General features: G+C 47.3%; 1 protein-coding gene across 2 annotated transcripts; it reads left to right on the top strand.

The window, feature by feature from the left end:
• Window positions 1–3202: 3202 nt before the first annotated feature.
• Window positions 3203–19489, top strand: Wdr13 (WD repeat domain 13). 2 transcript variants are annotated; one of them, XM_070040516.1, is made up of 10 exons: window positions 3203–3352; window positions 3700–3779; window positions 4398–4638; window positions 8360–8469; window positions 8589–8719; window positions 9337–9644; window positions 10430–10610; window positions 10697–10838; window positions 16205–16323; window positions 16692–19489. In XM_070040516.1, the coding sequence occupies exons 2-10, from the start codon at window positions 3739–3741 to the stop codon at window positions 16874–16876; spliced, it is 1458 nt and encodes a 485-aa protein (XP_069896617.1). In that variant the 5' UTR covers window positions 3203–3352; window positions 3700–3738; the 3' UTR covers window positions 16877–19489. The 2 variants fall into 2 exon arrangements, with proteins under 2 accessions (XP_069896617.1, XP_069896616.1); XM_070040515.1 differs by lacking the exon at window positions 3203–3352 and having other exon boundaries at window positions 3454–3779.
• The last annotated feature ends 38 nt before the right edge of the window (window positions 19490–19527 follow it).

The raw sequence follows: 19527 nt of genomic DNA, 5'->3' as shown, positions 1-19527 counted from the left end.
ATGACCACCACCACCAACAACAACAAAAAAAACAGAGCAGGCAATGTGCTGGTGACTCATACCTGTAATTATAGCTACTCAGAAGACTGGGATGTAAAGATCGAGGTTCCGAGACAACCACTAAAAAGCCAGAAGTGGAACTGTGGGCTCAAGTAGCACCCACACTCTGAGTTCAAGCCCCAGGATGGCACCAAAAATTAACCAGGAACTGGTGAGTCATGTTTATATAATCCTAGCTATTCCAGAGGCTGAGATATGATTACAGCTTGAAGCCAGGCTGGGCAGGAAAGTCCACAAGTCTCTTAGCTCCAATTAACCATCAAAAAGTCAAAAGTGGAGCTGTGGCCCAAGTGGGAGGGCATTAGTCTTGAGCAAAAAAGCTCAGGGACAGTGCTTAGACCCTGAGTTCAAGCTTTAGGACCAGCACAAAAAAAGAAGATGGTTATAATGAAGGGTGGAACTTTGTCTAGGTAGGGTAGAAATGGTACTATAAGTTCTTGTGGGAATACTGATCACAGTAGCATTTGTGGTGAATGAAGAACATGACAAAAAATCCAGCATTAGTCATAAATAAGGGCCAGTTAATTAGAATGCTGCCCTTGAACTCCTACACCTTCAGATTTCCTCATCTGTAAATGAGGATAATAACAGGGCCCATAATATTTCTATTAAGATTAATTTTTTTTGCCAGTCCTGGGCTTGAACTCAGGGTCTGGGCTCTGTCCTTGAGCCTCTCTGTACTCAAGGCTAGCACGCTACCACGAAGTCACATTCCCAGCCTCAAGATTTTTATATATATAATTTTTTTTGTAGGTCTTGGGGCTTGAACTCTGGGCCTGGGTGCTGTCCATCAGCTCTACAGCTCAAGGTTAGTGCTCTACCACTTGAGCCACAGCGCCACTGCCAGTTTTCTAGTGGTTTATTGGAGATAAGAGTCTCACGGACTTTCCTGCCCGGGCTGGCTTTGAATCGAGATCCTCAGATCTCAGCCTCCTGAGTAGCTAGGATTACAAGTGTGAGCCATGGGCGCCCAGCTTAACAGTCTTGTCTCTAGCCTTGTTCCTATATGAGTGAGAACACTAGAACACTGGGAGGACAAAATAAAGGCTTCCTCCTCCTTACAAAAAACAATGGGCTGGGCAGGTGGCTCAGTGGTAGAGTGCTTTCCTTGCATGCATGAGTCCCTGGGTTCCATTCCTCAGCACCACATAAGCAAAAAGAAAAAAAGCTGGAAGTGGCACTGTGGCTCAAGTGGTAGAGCACTAGCCTTGAGGTGAAGAGTTGAGGGACAGCGCTCAGCCCAGAGTTCAGGCCCCACAGCCAGACCCCCCCCAAAAATAAAATAAAATGAAAAAAAAAACCAAAAATCTAGCATTGCTGGACTGGGAAGGTGGCTCAGTGGTAGAGCACTTGCCTTGCATGCATTAGGCCCTGGGTTCAATTCCTCAGCACCACATAAGCAAAAAGAAAAAAGCTGGAAGTGGCACTGTGGCTCAAGTGGTAGAGCACTGGCCTTGAGCTGAAGAGCTGAGGGACAGCGCCCAGGCCCAGAGTTCAGGCCCCACAATCGGACCCCCCCCCAAAAAAAAATCTAGCATTGCTGGCTGAATCTAACTCAGTGGTTCTGTGAAGCTCTCCTTTACTTCAGGAAGTTTATTTTATTAACTTTTTTTTTTGCCAGTCCTTGGGCTTGAACTCAGGACCTGAGCACTGTCCTTGAGCTTCTTTTGCTCAAGGCTAACGCTTGAGCCACAGTGCCACTTCCAGCTTTTTCTGTATATATGGTACTGAGGAATCAAACCCAGGGCACACACATGCTAGGCAAGCACTCTACCACTAAGCCACAGTCCCAGCCCCTGGATGATGATGATGATGATGATGATGATGATGATGATGATGATGATGATGATGATGATGATGATGATGATGATGATTGCCATTCCTGTGGCTTTGAACTCAGGGTCTGGGCATGGTCCTTGAGCTTCTTTTGCTCAAGGCTAGTGCTCTACCACTTGAGCCACAGTGCCACTTCCAGCCTTTTCTGTTTATGTGGTATTGAGGAATTGAACCAAGGGCTTCATGCTTTCTAAGCATGTACTCTACCACTAAGCCACATTCTCAGCCCCTAGATTTTTTTTTCTATGCTAGTTCTTGTCCCTTAGCTTTTTTTGCTCACAGCTAACATTCTAACACTTGACCCATATCTCCACTTTTGGGATTTTTGGTGGTTAATTGGAAATAAGAGCCCCGTCTGGTTTAGAACAGAGGTCCTCAGATCTCAGCCTCCTGAGTAGCTAGGATTACAGGCATGAGCCACTGACATGTGGCCACAGTGACATATTATTGTTAGAATACAGAAAAAGGTTAATATGTTTTTGAATCTCATTTAAGAAAGCAAAAAAACATTGTTTAATTAAATGAATTTGTTATGAAACAATAAATTGGTGACAATTTATAAGAATAATTTTTCACATTTCTCAATTGGTATTAAAATACAAATAGTTAACTATTACACATTTAATTTCAACCTAGTAATTTATGTTTATCTACATGACTTTAAGATGACCGTTTGAAGGCAGTTGGGAGGCAAGAGGATCAGTTTAGGCTATGAGTGCATCTTCCATGTTTTTTTAAAAAACAAGATTCAAAAACTTCCTTAAGTCCAAACCTCAAAGTTGGTTTTGCCTAATTTTATCTTCTGCCCTTAGAGACTTAATTAAGCCTCATGCTGTCTGGGGACATCCAAGTCCAAGCACTCCCAATCCACTGACATCTGCTCCTCTCCCCTCCCCTTCCAGGCAAACACAGGCTAGTTTTTCTCATAGTGGTATCCAGCGGCCCATCCATCACTCTAAGAACAACTTTGTAAAGATCTCTGCGTGGTGATTATATTTTATTAACGTATTCAAGTTTTGCTGAGCCAATTTTATGCAGCTAAGAAGGGAACTAAACCACTCTTTCACAAGAAAGTCGGATTTCTGAATTCTAGTGAATGATTACAAGTCTTATTTCTGATTTCTAGTGGATGATTTTGCAGACTCACTCCAGTCCCTATGATCTCAGTACATTATCCCTGTATAGACATACAAAAAGTGCCATGAGTGAGTGGGTAGAACTCAAGGGGTGGAGCCTCAATCCTTGTGCCGGAAGCTACTGTCCCTTAGTGCGCCTGCGAGACTCCCACGCCCAGGGAAAGGTTCCTATCGATTTGTTCTGGGCTCGGCAGCTCTTTTTGGTAGCAGGCAGCCATCTTACCTGAAGCCTGAGAAAAGGAGAAGAGAGACAGAAGGAACGGGTGACACTGGTCTCAGGGCCGCCCTGGGGGCCTCGAGAGACGGAGGCAGCCCCAGAGGTGGTCCTCTGGTCCTAGACTAAGCTCTTGGACCCAAGAAGGGAAGGTGGAGGGCGGCTGTAGCAAGATGGGGGGAAATGTCAAGCAAGACTTGCTGGGCGGGGGACGGGCGTTGCCATAGCGACTGGGAAGGGGCGGGGTCAAGTCTGAATAGCTGCTGTGAGTCACTGGGGCGCTGCCCAGGAAGGACAGAGCTGGGGTGATGACCATGGTGACAGTCTTATGGGGATTTCGCGACATCCCGAGTCTGGAAGGACTCAGTGTCAATAGCAACAGTCACCTGGCAGAAGGGTTGGAACTAGATGCCTTCTCTTGGGACGCTGACATTCCAAGCCCTTGTCCTGCAGGCTCCCGCAGGTGGACACGCCAGAGGAGGAGGCCGGGGAATGGCCGCTGTGTGGCAGCAAGTCTTAGCAGTGGACGCGAGGTGAGGTGTGGGGTCTGAGCCCTTGGGAGCGGAACTTACTATGGTGCATGTGTAATGGCGATAAGTGAGACTAGGCGGCGAATTTGCCTTGTGTGGCTTCGTGGGCATGTTCGAGGTGAGCTTGCAAACACCAGGAGAGATTGGCAGAGTTCAGAGAGGGTTTTAAAGTGCATCCTGGGGAAATGTGATTATGTGTGCATGCATAAAGTCTGTTTGGAAGGGGAAATGGAGCTCAGGTTGTTGACTTCAAAGACCCTTATTGCTGGCCACTTTCCCAACTTCTCAATATCACTATCCCAGTGTGACCCCTATCACCACCCTGCATTAACTCTTATTATGATACACTAGCCTCCATTGCTACACCAGTGTTCTACCACTATGCTAGAATTCTATCACCTGTTACTGATATCCCTGACTCAGTCTCTTAGCCAACCCCAACAGAGCTGCAGACTGACTCAGTGGTCCTCATTATTAATCTGTATCACCATGCCTATAATTACTGTAAATCAGCCCCATCACAGTGGCTATAGCTACTTGATCAGTCTGGCCACCCCATCCCCAACTGACCAAGTCCCTCTATCCTATGCCTGCTGCCCACCGTGCCTCCTGACCTTACAGGTACAACGCCTACCGCACACCAACGTTTCCACAGTTTCGGACTCAGTATATCCGCCGGCGCAGCCAGTTGCTGCGGGAGAATGCCAAGGCTGGGCACCCCCCAGCATTGCGTCGGCAGTACCTGAGGCTGCGGGGTCAGCTGTTGGGTCAGCGGTACGGACCTCTCTCCGAACCAGGCAGTGCTCGAGCCTATAGCAATAGCATCATTCGCAGCAGCCGCACCACCCTTGACCGAATGGAGGTGAGCTCTTCGCCACACTGCCTGCTTCTCTAGGTTACCACAGACTTCTCAATCACCTGCAGCAGTTTGTAAGGCACTGTTGCAGGCTCTTAGGGGCAGCAGAGTCTCGAGATAGCAACTAAGCCAATAAACATGATGAAAAATAAGTGAGACAAACACAATGGTAAACATTCAGCAAGCCAGATAAACTACCATGGTGTAGTGATGGAAAACTAAAGTGGACTTGACAGATGAGAAAGGACTAGCATTTAGTGTCAAGAATGTGGCTTATTGGGGCTGGGAAGGTGGCTCAGTGGTAGAGTGCTTGCCTTGCATGCCTGAGGCCCTGGGTTCGATTCCTCAGCAGCACATAAGCAAAAAAGAAAAAAGCTGGAAGGGGCTGGGAAGGTGGCTCAGTGGTAGAGCGCTTGCCTTGCATGCTCGAGGCCCTGGGTTCGATTCCTCAGCACCACATAAGCAAAAAGCAAAAAGCCGGAAGTGGTGCTGTGGCTCATAGTGGTAGAGCACTAGCCTTGAGCTGAAGAGCTGAGGGACAGCGCCCAGGCCCAGAGTTCAGGCCCCATGACCGGACCCAAAAAAAAAAAAAAGCCGGAAGTGGCTCAAGTGGTAGAGCACTAGCCTTGAGCTGAAGAGCTGAGGGACAGCGCCCAGGCCAAGAGTTCAGGCCCCACGACCGGACCCAAAAAAAAAAAAAAAAAGAATGTGGCTTATTGACAAAGTGCTTGCCTAGCATACATGAGGCCCTATGTTCCATCCCCAGCACCACATACAAACACACACACATAGGAACTAGGATAGGTGAAAAAGGTAAGTTTATTTGTTTGTTTGTTTTTTGGGTCTGGTCGTGGGGCCTGAACTCTGGGCCTGGGCGCTGTCCCTCAGCTCTTCAGCTCAAGGCGAGTGCTCTACCACTTGAGCCACAGCACCACTTCCAGCATTTTTTTTCTGCTTATGTGGTGCTGAGGAATCAAACCCAGGGCCTCATGCATGCAAGGCAAGCACTCTAGCACTGAGCCACCTTCCCAGCCCCAAAGATAAGTTTTTTGTTTTTTGTTTTGTTTTGTTTTTTGGTACCAATATTGAGGCTTGAACTTAAAGCCTATACAGTGTCTCTTTAGCTTATCACTTAAGGCTGGCACTCTTACTACTTTTTTTTGCCAGTCCTGAGGCTTGAACTCAGGTCCTGGGCATTGTCATTGAGCTTCATTTACTCAAGGCTAGCACTCTACCACTTGAGCCACTTTGTTACTTCTAACTTTTTCTCTTTATGTGGTATTGAGAAATCAAACTCAGGGCTTCGTGCTTGCTAGGCAAGCACTCTACTACTAAGCCACATTCCCAGCCCCCACTCTTACTGCTTGAACCACACATCCACTTTGACTTTTTTTGGCTAATTGGAGATAAGAGTCTCTTAGACTTTCCTGCCTGGGATGGCTTTGAACCTTGACCCTCAGATTTCAGCCTCCTTGATAGCTAGGATTATAGGTTTGAACTGCTGGTACTTGGCTGGAAATCTATGTTTGATGGAATGATGAGTGAAGATCCTTCAGAGAAAGTGACAACTGAGACATGAATGAAGGAGACTAGGACTAGAGAAATAAAATGGGCACTGGTAGAGCACTAGCCTTGAGCAAAAATAAAGCTGAGTGCTGGGAATGTGGCTTAGTGATAGAGTGCTTGCCTAGCATGCATGAAGCCCTGGGTTTGATTCTTTTTTTGTCAGTCATGGGTCTTGAACTCTGGGCCTGGGTGCTGTCTCAGCTCTTTTTTTTTCGTTTGGGTCCGGTCATGGGGCCTGAACTCTGGGCCTGGGCACTGTCCCTCAGCTCTTCAGCTCAAGGCTAGTGCTCTACCACTTGAGCTACAGTGCCACTTCCGGCTTTTTTCTTTTTGCTTATGTGGTGCTGAGGAATGGAACCCAGGGCCTCAGACTTGCAAGGCAAGCGCTCTACCACTAAGCCACCTTCCCAGCCCCTCCCTGAGCTCTTTAGCTCAAGGAAAGAACTCTACCACTTAAGCCACAGCACCACTTCTGATTTTCTGGTGGTTAATTGGAGATGAGTCTCATGGATGTTCCTTCCCAAGCTGGCTTTGAACCTTGATCCTCAAATCTCAGCCTCTTGAGTAGCTAGGATTACAGGCATGAGGTACCAGCGCCCAGCTTGGGTTTGATTTTTTTTCATCAGTCATGGGGCTTGAACTCTGGGTCTGGGCACTGTCCCTCAGCTCTTCAGTTCAAGGCTAGTGCTCTACCATTTGAGCCACAACACCACTTCCAGTTTTCTGAGTGATTTATTGGAGATGAGTCTCATGTACTTTCCTGCCCGGGCTGGCTTTGAACCACAATCCTCAGATCTCAACCTCCTGAGTAGCTAGGATTCGAGGCATGAGCCACCAGCACCCAGCTTGGGTTTGATTCTTTAGTACCACATAAACAGAAAAAGCCAGAAGTTGCACTGTGGCTCAAGTGATAGAGTGCTAGCCTTTAACAAAAGAAGCTCAGGGACAGTGCCTAGGCCCTGAGTTCAAGCTCAGGACTGGCAAACAAATAAATTAGTAAGTAAGTAAAGCTCAGGGATAGCACCTAGGCTCTGAGTTCAAGCCCCAGGATTGGCGCGCGTGCACACACGTACACACACACACACACACACTACTCTTTCTCAGTGCAGAAAACTTGTGTTGCGGATGAGAAGGTAGAAGCAGGCACTGATAGAAAAGTCCTGCCACAGTGCAAGTAATGGAATGAAATACATATAGTTTTAAAACAATCATTTTTTATTATATTTTGAGGCTCCAGAACTTAGTGACTCTTTTTTTTTTTTTTTTTTTTGATGGTCCTGGGGCTTGAACTGTGGGCCTGGGCCCTGTCCCTGAGGTGCTTTTGCTCATGGCTAGCAGTCTAGTGGCACTTCTGGCTTTTTCTGTGATTAATTGGAGATAAGTCTCATGGTCAGCTGGGAGCTGGTGGCTCATGCCCATAATTCTAGCTACTCAAGAAGCTGAGATCTGTTGGGCACCAGTGGCTCACACCTGTAATCCTAGCTAGTCAGGAGACTGAGATCTGAGGATCATGGTTCAAAGGCAGCCCAGGCAGGAAAATCCATGAGACTCTTATTTCCAATAAACCACTAGAAAACCAGAAGTAGTGCTGTGGCTCAAATGGTGGAGTGCTTGCCTTGAGCTGAAGAGTGCAGGGAAAGCACACAGGCCCAGAGTTCAAACCCCATGACCGACAAAATTAAATAAATAAATAGATAAAAAGAAGCTGAGATCTGAGGCTCATGGTTCAAAGCCAGCCCAGGCAGGAAAGTCTGAGACTCTTATCTCCAATTAATCACAGAAAAAGCCAGAAGTGGCACTGTGGCTCAAGAGGTTGAGTGCTAACCTTCAGCAAACAGAGCTCAGAGATAGTTCCCAGGCCCAGAGTTCAAGCCCCTGGACCATACCAAAAAAAGAAAAAAGTCTCACAGTTTTTTCTATCCTAGCTGGCTTCAAACTGCGATTCTCATATTTCAGCCTCCTGAATGGCTAGGATTACAAATGTGAGCCTCTGGTGCCCAGCCTTTAGTGGTTCTTAATGGCTCTAAAACAAAACAAAAACAAAAACATGATTTTTCTAAGGCTGGGCCATGTTGCCCTAAAACATTCTGGGATTTCACCCTGCCTGGCATCTCAGAGGTCATCTTTAAGATGTACTAACCCTTATCCCCTCTGTTTACAGGACTTTGAAGATGATCCTAGAGCCTTGGGGGCTCGAGGGCATCGCCGTTCTGTTAGCCGTGGCTCCTACCAGCTACAGGCACAGATGAACCGTGCAGTCTACGAGGACAGGTATACATCAGAGGCAGCCAAGGAGTCGGGCTGAGGAGGAGAAGAGGGGCCCTGGGACACGACAGGCTTAATAATTATATCTACCTCCTGTTACCTCCTAACTTTTCTTTGGGGCCCAGGCCTCCTGGCAGTGTTGTTCCCACATCAGTGGCAGAAGCAAGTCGGGCCATGGCAGGAGACACATCACTGAGTGAGAACTATGCCTTTGCAGGGATGTACCATGTTTTTGACCAGCACGTGGATGAAGCAGGTGAGCCAGTGCATGGGTAGTGGGTTGTCACCAAATGTTTGTCCAAACAACCACCCAAAGCATTCTTTTCCAGAATGCAAGGCCTTTGGCACCACGCCTCTGAAGGAGGACTTACCACCCATAAAGCCTTTGGCAAACTCAATAGCCCTCTGCAAAATGGTCTACAAATCTCGGGACTTTCTCACTGGGAAGGGCCTCAGAAACTCAAGGGAGCCCTTCACAGCAGGCTTCCTGGGGTCGTGAGTCACTTGGAAGAGCTCAAAGCCTATATTGATGCTAACTCCCTTGCAGAGGGCCAAGTGGGATGCACACTGTCAAAGGTTTTATAAACTGCTGTGACCTTGGTGATGGTCAAGTGCTCAGACAGTAGGAGCTTTTTCGAATTGCAGAAGACTTTTGCAATCAGCAAAGTGCCTGCTGAGATTTAGAGAGCATTTTGGCAGAGGGCCTCCTGAGGTCACCATTGCTTTTGTCAGCCAAGGAAAGCCCTTTTGCTGAGGCCACCATTCCTTGTGCAGTGGGGTGCCAGCCCCCTGTACACACATCGGAGCCTTTTATAAACCAAAAGTGCCCAACAAGTGTGCTGACTTCCCACAAATGGCTCCTTGGCATTGCAGTCCCAAGGGTGCGCTTCGCCAATGATGACCGGCACCGCCTGGCCTGCTGCTCACTGGATGGCAGCATCTCCCTATGCCAGCTGGTGCCCGCCCCACCTACTGTGCTCCGAGTGTTGCGGGGCCACACCCGTGGTGTCTCCGACTTCGCCTGGTCCCTCTCCAATGACATCCTCGTGTCCACCTCTCTCGATGCCACCATGCGCATCTGGGCCTCCGAGGACGGCCGCTGCATCCGGGAGATCCCTGACCCCGATGGCGCCGAACTGCTGTCCTGCACCTTCCAGCCCGTCAACAACAACCTCACTGTGGTCAGGCTCCAGGGTGCCCGCGCACCAAGGGCGGGCATGCTGGGTCCGGAGGGCTGTCTGAGGGTATTAGAGGATAAGATCTAAGACACCCCAGTCTCATCCTAGAAGCCTTCCTGTGGCCAGGCTTGAAGGGAAACAAGCCAGAGAATGGGGAAATGTAATTCTTGGTCTGGGATAGACTTATTATGGTAGCCTCTAGGGAAGGCCAAGTTGAGATGGGGCCCTAGCCCTGGGACCCCTCTGATTCCATCAGTCCAAGTCCATCTGTTTTCTACCTTCAGGGGCTGCTGATAGGGAGAAGGTTGCTGAGGCTGAAAGTTTATCTTACCTGTCAACAGCAACCCCATTGTGATCAGACTTCAGGATAGACTGGTCAGAGGGCAGGGGAAGGATATAGAAAGTCTGCCATGGCCTGGAGCAGTCTGAGCACAAGGGGAAGCTGCAATGATACTTCAGGCCTAAAAGAGCCCTATGGCTTTCAGCAAGCACAAGAGGGCAACTTTATGGCTCCTGATCATCCCATGAGCAGCTGCCTTCCTCTGGGTAGATTGAAAGAGGGGCTAGCTAGAGAACAGGAACGTGTGTGTGTGTGTGTGTGTGTGTGTGTGTGTGTGTGTGTGTGTGTGTGTGTGTGTGTGTGTGTGTGTGTGTGTGTGTGTGTGTGTGTGTGTGTGTGTGTGTGTGTGTGTGTGTGTGTGTCTATATCGTCTTCCTGCCCCACTGTAGTCAGACTTGAGGAGGGACTGGTTGGGCTTGAGTTGATGGTGGATACATTCAACCCACAGGTGGGCAATGCCAAGCACAACATACATGTCATGAACATCTCCACGGGAAAGAAAGTAAAAGGTGGCTCCAGCAAGCTGACAGGTCGTGTCCTCGCTCTGTCCTTTGATGCTCCTGGCCGACTTCTCTGGGCAGGTGATGACCGTGGCAGTGTCTTCTCCTTCCTCTTCGATATGGCCACAGGTAGGCAGGCCATATACTGGCATTGTTGGCCTGTTCTTCCTCCAGTCCTCCCAAGGCTCAGCCTTCACCCTCATCTTTCTCTGCAGGGAAACTAACCAAGGCCAAGCGACTGGTGGTACATGAGGGCAGTCCAGTAACCAGCATCTCTGCTCGCTCTTGGGTCAGCCGAGAGGCCCGGGATCCCTCACTTCTCATCAATGCTTGCCTCAGCAAACTGCTGCTCTACAGGTGGGCCTATCACCCATCAGGAGGACCACCTGGGAAGGGAGGGCTGGCCTCTTCCATCAGACTGAAACAAAAGCCCATCTCCTGCATCAGGATAATTTCACTGAGGGTAGAAGTTCACATTTCTTATAATATGATAATAATAGGACCTGGTATGGAGCTCAGTGGTAAAGTACCTGCCTAGCAATGGATAGGCCCTAGCTTCTATCACAGTGCTGCAAAAGAAAAAAAAATGTTAATAATAATAATAGTACTAATGACAGCAACAATAGCACAATATGATTATGTGTGTGGCCCATAATATACAGGATGCACAGTATGATAATGTCAGTATGCAACAGTAACAATAACAGCAATAGGGAGCACCTGTACCACAACTGGTGTGGCCAGACCCCATTCAAAGCTTTTTATGTATTTCCTTATTTAGTCCTCACACTAGCCTGTGAAGTAGGTACTATCATTATCTGTGTATGTGTGTGTGTGTTTGTACTGGGACTTGAACTTAGAGCCTCATACTCATACTCTCACTCTTCTTTTCCTCTCAAAGCTGGCACTCTACTACTTGAGTCACACCTCCACTTCTGACATTTTGCTAGTTAATTGGAGATCAGAGTCTCAAAGTTTTGTCTTCCCTGGCTGGCTTTGAACCATTAAACTCATATCTCATCCTCCTAAGTAGCTACAATTATAGGTATGAACCATTGGCACCCAGCTTCACTTTCTCCATTTTAAAGTTTGGCAAAATGAGGCCTAAAATAGAGCAGGACCAAGGACTGGTAGCTCAATGGTGGAGCACTTGTCTACTATGTACAGATCCCTGGGTTTTACCCTAATACCATGCGCACATGTGTGTGTGTGTGTGCGCGCGCACACACACACACACACACACACACACACACACAACTAGCCCTTTTCCCTTAGAACAGAGGCTTATTTTTCCATCTGTCTATCTGTCTGTCTGTCTGTCTGTCTATCTATTTTTGTGTCTGTTCTGGGGCTTAAACTCAGGCCTACCATTCTTGCTTATCTTTTTCTGTTTTTGTCTGGTGCTCTTACCACTTAAGCCTTGCCTCCAGTCTGGCTTTTTGTTGTTTTATTTTCTCCCAAGAATCTGATGTTTTTCCTCATTGGCTGGCATTCTACCACTTGAGCCGTGCCTCCACCCCAATCCAGCTTTTTTTTCTGGTTAATTGTAGATAGAATCTCACAGATTTTTCTTTTTTTTATGCCAGTCCTGGGGCTTGAACTCAGGGCCTTGTCCCTGAGCTTCTTTTGCTAAACACTAGCACTCTACCAATTGAGCCACAGCACCACTTCTGGCTTTTTCTGTTTATATGGTACTAAGGAAATGAACTCAGGGTTTCATGCATGCTAGGCAAGTACTCTACCACTAAGCCACATTCCCAGGCCCCTCTCACAGATTTTTCTATGAAAACTAGCTTTGAACCTTAATCCTTAGATCTCAGCTTCCTGTAGCTAGGATTATAAACAGGAGCCACTGGCACTTGGCCTTATTTGATTTTATTTTTGCTGGTCCTGTGGCTTGAACTCAGAGCCTGGGCACTGTCCCTGAGCCTCTCTGTACTCAAGGCTAGTGCTCTATGCCTTGGGCCACAACACCACTTCCAGCTTTTTCTGTATATGTGGTACTGAGGAATCGAACCCAGGGCTTCATGCATGCTAGGAAAGCACTCTACCACTAAGCCACATTCCCAGCCCCCTTATTTGATTTTTTTGTTAGTTGTGGGGTAAACTCTGGGCCTGGATGCTGTCCCTCAGCCTTCAGCTCAAGACTAACTCTACCACTTGAGCCATAGCACCACTTCCGGTTTTCTGATGGCTTATTGGAGATAAGAATCTCACAGACTGGCTGGTTTTGAACCATGATCCTCAGATCTCAGTCTCCTTAGTAGCTAAGATTACAGGCATGAGCCACCCGTGCCTGGCTTTATTTGATTGTTTTTATGCTGCTGGGATTGAACCTGCAGCCTTACACAGGCTAAGCATACTCTGCCACTGAGCTACCCCAAGCCTTGTTATCTTTTCTTTCAATTTTTGCAGAGAATTTCCTTTCCCACTCATCTGTCATGTGGTCCAAGTGCATCTCTCAGTCAGGCAGTCAGGTAGAATGACCTGAAGCACTCATCATGTCCAAAGATGAATGTGGTCCCACATGCGTGTTATCCTAGAATTGAGGGAAGGCAGGAAGATTTTGCATTTGAGGCCAGCCTGGGATTCATACTGAGACTCTCAAAAACAAAAGAATGTCAGGCCGGGTGCTGATGGCTCATGCCTATAACCCTAGCTACTACGGGAGCACAGAATTGAGGAGCATGGCTTGAAGCCAGCCCAAGTAGAAAAGACCTTGAGACTCTTATCTCCAATACTACTCAGAAAAAGCTGGAAGTGAAGCTGTGGCTCAAGTGGTAGAGTGCTGGCCTTGAGCATACAAAGCTCAGGGATAGAGTCCAGGCCTTGAGTTCAAGCCCCAGGACTGGCAATAATTAATTAACTAATTAATTAAATGTCAGGAGTTAGAATACCAGTAGCTTACACCTACTCAGGAGGTTGAGGGTCAAGATTCAAAGCTACCTGGGGGAGTGGGACAGCAAAATCTGGAAGACCTATCACCAGTTAACCACTAAAAAGCCAGAAGTGGAACTGTGGCTCAAGTGCCAACCTTGAGATAAAAAGCTAACGGACAGCCGGGCACCAGTGGCTCACACCTATAATCCTACTCAGGAGGCTGAGATCTGAGGGTTGTGGTTCAAAGCCATCCCAGGCAGGAAAGTCCTTGAAACTCTTATCTCCAATAAACCACCAGAAAACCAGAAGTGGCGCTATGGCTCAAGTGGTAGAGCGCTAGCCTTGAGCTGACGAGCTCAGGGACAGTACTCAGGCCCAGAGTTCAAGCCCTATGACTGACCAAAAGAAAATGCTAAAGGACAGCCAGGTGCTAGTGGCTCATGCCCGTAATTCTAGTTGAATCAGGAGGCTCAGATCTGAAGATCACAGTTCAAAACCAGCCTACGCAGGAAAGTCCATGAAACTATTATCTCTAACTACCAAAAAGCCAAACTAGAGAACCCTAACTTTGAGCACAAAAGCCCAGGGATAGTGCCCAGGCCCAGAGTTCAAGCCCCAATACCAGCACCAAAAGGAAAAGTCACAACTCCAGGCTCTGTTCCAGTCTGGCAATTTCAGTTCTATGCTGGGCCTGGGATTGGCATAATGAAAAGATTCCCACATAACATCCAGCCTAGCCCGAAAATCACTGCCCAACAGGATACTTTTTATACTTTTTTTTTGTCAGTCATGGGGCTAGTGCTGTACCACTTGAGCCACAGCACCACTTCCAGTTTTCTTTTTTCTTTTTTTTTTTTTGGTTGGCCGTGGGGCTTGAACTCTGGGCCTGGGCGCTGTCCCTCAGCTCTTCAGCTCAAGGCGAGCGCTCTACCAGTTGAGCTACAGCGCCACTTCCGGTTTTCTGGTGGTTTATTGGAGATAGGAGTTTCACTGTCTCTCCTGCCCGGGCTGGCTTTGAACCGCGATCCTCAGATCTCAGCCTCCTGAGTAGCTAGGATTACAAGCGTGAGCCACCAGCACCCAGCCCTGACTTCCAGTTTTCTGAGTGGTTTGTTGGAGATAAGTTTCTCACAGACTTTCCTGCCGGGGCTGGCTTTGAACCACAAGCCTCAGATCTCAGACTCCTGAGTGGCTAGGATTACAGGCGTGAGCCACGGGCACCCGGCCATGGATACTTTTTATTATACTATTTTATTTTTCTTTAGAATTCTTTTTCTTTTTGGTGATACTTGAGTTTTGAACTCAAGGGCTTTACATTTGATAGGCCAGCATTCTGCCAATTGAGCCACACTTCAGCCTTCCTTTCAACATTTTATTTTTCTATGTAGGACTATTTAATCCCATTTCCTGGGTGAGGAGCAGAAAGTGTTTACACACACACACACACACTTTCCCCAACTTTGTCTTGCTAATCCTTGGGCTGTGAATATGCCTTAGTGGTAGAGTGCTTGCCTAGCATGCATGAAGCCCTGGGTTCGATTCCTCAATACCATATAAAAAGAAAAAGCTGGGAGTGGCACTGTGGCTCAAGTGGCAGAGTGCTAGCCATGTGCAAAAGAAGCTCAGTGATAGTGCCCAGGCCCTTGAGTTCAAGCCTCAGGACTGGCAAAAAAAAAATATTTATTTATTTATTTTTGGGTCCGGTCCTGGGGCTTGAACTCTAGGCCTGGGTGCTGTCCCTCAGCTCTTCAGCTCAAGGCTAGCACTCTACCACTTGAGCCACAGCTCCACTTCTGGCTTTTTTCTTATATGGTGCTGAGGAATTGAACCCAGGGCCTTGAGCATGCAAGGCAAGTGCTCTACCACTGAGCCACCTTCCCAGCCCCTGGCAAAAAAATAAATAAATAAATAAATCCTTGCTAAAACTTAAAAAAAAATCTTTTACTGGCAATGGTGGCTTACACTTGTAATCTTAGATATTCAAGAGGCTGAGATCTGAGGATCCCAGTTTAAAGCCAGCCTGAGCAGCGAACTCCATGAGGTTCTTATCTTCAGTTAACTTACCAAAAAGCAAGAAGTGGAGATATGGTTCAAGTGGTAGAGCACCAACCTTGAGCAAAACAAACAAACAAAAAAAAGCAACATAAAACAAGATCAGGCCCTGAGTTCAAGCCCCAATACTAGCATACAAAAAAAAAAAAGAATAGTGCTGCAAAGTTGGCTCAGTGGTAGAGTGCTTGCCTCACATCCATGAGGTCCTGGGTTGGATTCCTCACCACCCTCAGCACCACATAAGCAGGAAAAACCTGGAAGTGGTGCTGTGGCTCAAGCGGTAGGGTGCTAGCCTTGAGCTGAAGAGCTGAGGGACAGCACCCAGGCCCAGAGTTCAAACCCCACAACCAACAAAAAAAATAGTTTCATGGACTTTCCTGCCCAGGCTGGCTTTGAACCACAACCCTCAGATCTCAGCCTCCTGAGTAGCTAGGTTACAGGTGTGAGCCACTGGCACCCGGTTCCTTGAAACTCTTATCTCCAATAAACCACCAGAAAACCAGAAGAGGTGCTGTGGCTCAAGTGGTAGAGCACTAGCCTTGAGCTGAAGAGATGAGGGAGAGCGCCCAGGCCCAGAGTTCAAGCCCCACAACCAGAAAAAGAAAGAAAGAAAGAAAAGGAAAGGAAGGAAGGAAGGAAGAAAGGAAGGAAGAGAAAGAAAGAAAGAAAACTAGATTTTGTGAACCTTGGAAAGAACTCAGCTGCAGGGGTGAGGACACAGAATGGCCTATCACTGGTCACTCTCCTGGGGCTGGAGCAGAACCTGACTCACTTTTTCACCTTCTCCTCAGGGTGGTGGACAACGAGGGAACCCTGCAGCTAAAGAGAAGTTTCCCCATTGAGCAGAGCTCGCACCCTGTGCGTAGCATCTTCTGCCCCCTCATGTCCTTCCGCCAGGGGGCCTGTGTGGGTGAGTTCCAGAGGGACAGGGACCTGGGCATCTGGGGAAAGGCAGGGACCAACTACCAATATGGCTCAGATATCACAACATTCTGATGCCGTGACTTCCTGGGCCTTGTGTCTTCTCATTGCTTAACAGCCTGGTGCTGAGATTTCCAGCTACAATCATTTTAGGCCCAAAGCCCCAAACCCACTGAGAACATCAGAGCCTGCAAGAGAAATCTGACAATCTCCATGTAGAGTTAAATGACCTCCCATTTGGGGATAGTCCCCTCAGACCTCAAGGCATGCTGGGACCTCACACCTCTCACACCTGAGCTAAGTTCACACCCAGGATCCCAGTAGCTTCCTGATGCCCTTTTCCTTTTGCCCGGACAGTGACAGGCAGTGAGGACATGTGCGTGCACTTCTTTGATGTGGAGAGGGCAGCCAAAGCTGCAGTCAACAAGCTGCAGGGCCACAGTGCACCTGTACTTGACGTCAGCTTCAACTGTGATGAGAGTCTACTCGCCTCCAGTGACGCCAGTGGCATGGTCATCGTTTGGAGGCGGGAGCAAAAGTAGGGTCTTGTCAGCCCGGCCCTCCCCACTGTCCTGTCACTCTCAGTTCTTTCTTCCTCCCTCTCCCCTCCCTCCTTGTGTTGTAAATAAAGCTGTGCTGTGAGGGCCAGTTCCCAGATCTGCCAGGGAATGGCCACAAGGGAGCTCTGGGACCCATAGACAAATGGAGGCCCCATACTCATTCTTGCAGTGATGTGTTCATTCAACAAGCACTTGCTGGGTACTTCCTATGTCACAGTGTTTCACACAGTCATGCATTCAGCAGACACACTGAGCACCGATGGTATGCCAGGAACTGTTTTAGGAAGTTGGGGACATAGCTGTGACTAAACTGACAGAAATCCTTACCCTTGTGGGCTGGCACCCCACACGATAGAAAAGTCCCCAACTTATGATGATTCAACTTGCAATTTTTCAACTTTCTGATTTTTTGACTTTCTAATGGTGCAAAAGTGTATCCATGTAGCTAGTCTGTTTTGTTTTTCACTTTCAGTGTAGTATTCAAGAAACAACATAAATAGTCAACACTTGTTTATAAAGTAGACTTTGTGCTAGATGACTGTCCAGCTGAATACTAATGTTAAGTGTTCTTGGGCATGTTTAAAATATGCCACGCCATGCTAGGGTATTTGGTAGCTCGACTGTACTAAATTAATTTTTAGGGTATTTTTAACTAAAGATAGGTTTATTGAGATGTAACCCTGTCATAAATCAAGGCTAATCATAACAATAGGCTAGCTGAAGATGAAGCAAGGAAGGGAGGTGAGTTACAGGAGTGGGGCTGGGCTCTTCTGGTGGTGTCATCAAGGGAAGACATTCCTGACAGAGTGGCATTGAGATAAGAGCTTGAGTGAAATGAGAGGGAAGCTATAGTATGACAGGGAGAAGAACCTTCAACAGAGAGAAAAGCTAGTGCATAGGCATCGAAGACAGAATGTGTTAGAAGGATCCTTGTATAAGCCAGAGCATGGCTGTCTTATAATGTGATAATTATCAGATGAGACAGGCCAGGTGTTGTAGGGCTTCTTGGGCCATGCTGAGGATCCTGGCTTTTTTCCTGAGAAGAGGAGGGATGTGGCCTGGTGGTAGTGCAGGACTTAGGGGAGGAGGAAATATTGAAGTCTACTCCGGGTGTTTCATGATGCTACATTTTAAGTAAGACTTAAGAGGGCTAAGACTTCTAGATTCCCAACACAGCAGTTCTTGTGTAGCCAACCCCACACTTGTCAATGCATTGGGATGATTCCCCCAAAGCAGGAAGCAGAGGTGTCAAGTTTTTGGAGTGTCACAACAGTATGGGGGCAACCATAGGCCCTGAGATTGAACTAGGGCTTCTATGGGGTAGAGGCAATGGGGAAATTTCTTAAGACCACCCTTATCTCCTCCCATGTCCACTCAGGGCCAAAATACTAACCCTGGAATGGATCAGAGACAAAGGAATGTCCATTATTGGAGGGGAGTTCCAAGTGAGGAGAGATCACTTGGATATTAAGTTACCCAAATCTCTTGTCAGCCAGAATTACCAGCAAATATCAAAGAAGTTCTCACTCCAGCTCCTCCTCTCCAAGTCCACATGCTATCACTTATGTATCAGTTTCAACTGTGGCTGACATCTTAGGACCTCAGGGTCAGTGCACAGTTAGACATTCCAACCTGGTAGCCCAAATTTTCTGAGCTATGGAACTAACACCTGCTGGTGTTATTCCCTTTGAGGAAGGAAACTGATCTCACATTTGTCAATCTATTATTTGATAGTGTGGTTACTTGCACAAAGCATTTCTAACTGGAACTGTCCATGGGATTTATTCCATGATAAAGTAAATTGCTGATGACCTAAGTCTATCAGTGAGCTGGATTGTTCAGATGTGTGCCAGCATCTCAAAATAGAGCTGAAAGCTCAGGAAATGTACTACGAGGACTCAAGTCTCAGCATATGGTTGCATTCATTGCTGTGATTTAGTATAGCTAAAAGATACAGCAAAGAGAAATGATGTATGGGACCAAGTGGTGTGGGGTGGCGAGGGAGATCAGGCACAAGTTCACAAGAGTCCTTTCCTATTGGACTAATTCAGGATGTGTTTACTTCTCTCATTTGCTACGTGACAGCTATATAACCAAATTCCACACTCCTGGAAGGAAAGCAAGTGTTCAGCATTAATCCCGTTGTTTATGCAAGTAATTTAGACAGAGTGAGCTATTCACCATTTGGGGATTAGGGGGAATACTTCTGAAATGTAAGTAAATTCCCAGACACCAGTCAGGGCCTAGCCTTGAAGAAGGTCTTCTGGTGGATAGCAGTTCAGACCTGCATGTTGATTCTTCTTTGCATAGCCTGTAACCCCAGATAGGTACTCACTGTCTACAAAAGTCTATAGGTAGCAAGAGAATTGGGGGGAACTTGTTTTCTTTAACATTATGTTGGGGTTTTTTTGAGTCTAGATTAAGGATGGTTGATCATGAATATTGTTGTGCATGATTTGGGGGGAGGGAGTTCCTCTTTGTGAAATTTCTGAGGTGATAGAATTGACCTACTACTTTAAATCCATCTTGATACTTTTCCTGACCCCCAACTCAAGGGGAAATAAATACTGAGTAAACAATAAAAAGTTAAAACTAGTGTTATTGGTCAAACTCGGACCTCTCTGTTAACTTGT

Source organism: Dipodomys merriami, unplaced genomic scaffold, assembly GCF_024711535.1.
Source record: "Dipodomys merriami isolate MVZ:Mamm:240054 unplaced genomic scaffold, mDipMer1.0.p SCAF_3, whole genome shotgun sequence".
Classification (NCBI taxonomy): Eukaryota; Metazoa; Chordata; class Mammalia; order Rodentia; family Heteromyidae; genus Dipodomys; species Dipodomys merriami.
The sequence above is the reverse complement of the archived record's forward strand: the minus strand, read 5'-3'. Positions and strand labels throughout refer to the sequence as shown.

Bases quoted from the DNA above. Each gene is read 5' to 3' on its own strand.
- Wdr13 (XM_070040515.1), top strand. From the start codon at position 3,655: ATGCCTTCTCTTGGGACGCTGACATTCCAAGCCCTTGTCCTGCAGGCT. The intron at 3,780-4,397 runs GTGAGGTGTGGG...CTGACCTTACAG, and splicing joins GTCTTAGCAGTGGACGCGAG to GTACAACGCCTACCGCACAC. The intron at 16,324-16,691 runs GTGAGTTCCAGA...TTGCCCGGACAG, and splicing joins CCGCCAGGGGGCCTGTGTGG to TGACAGGCAGTGAGGACATG.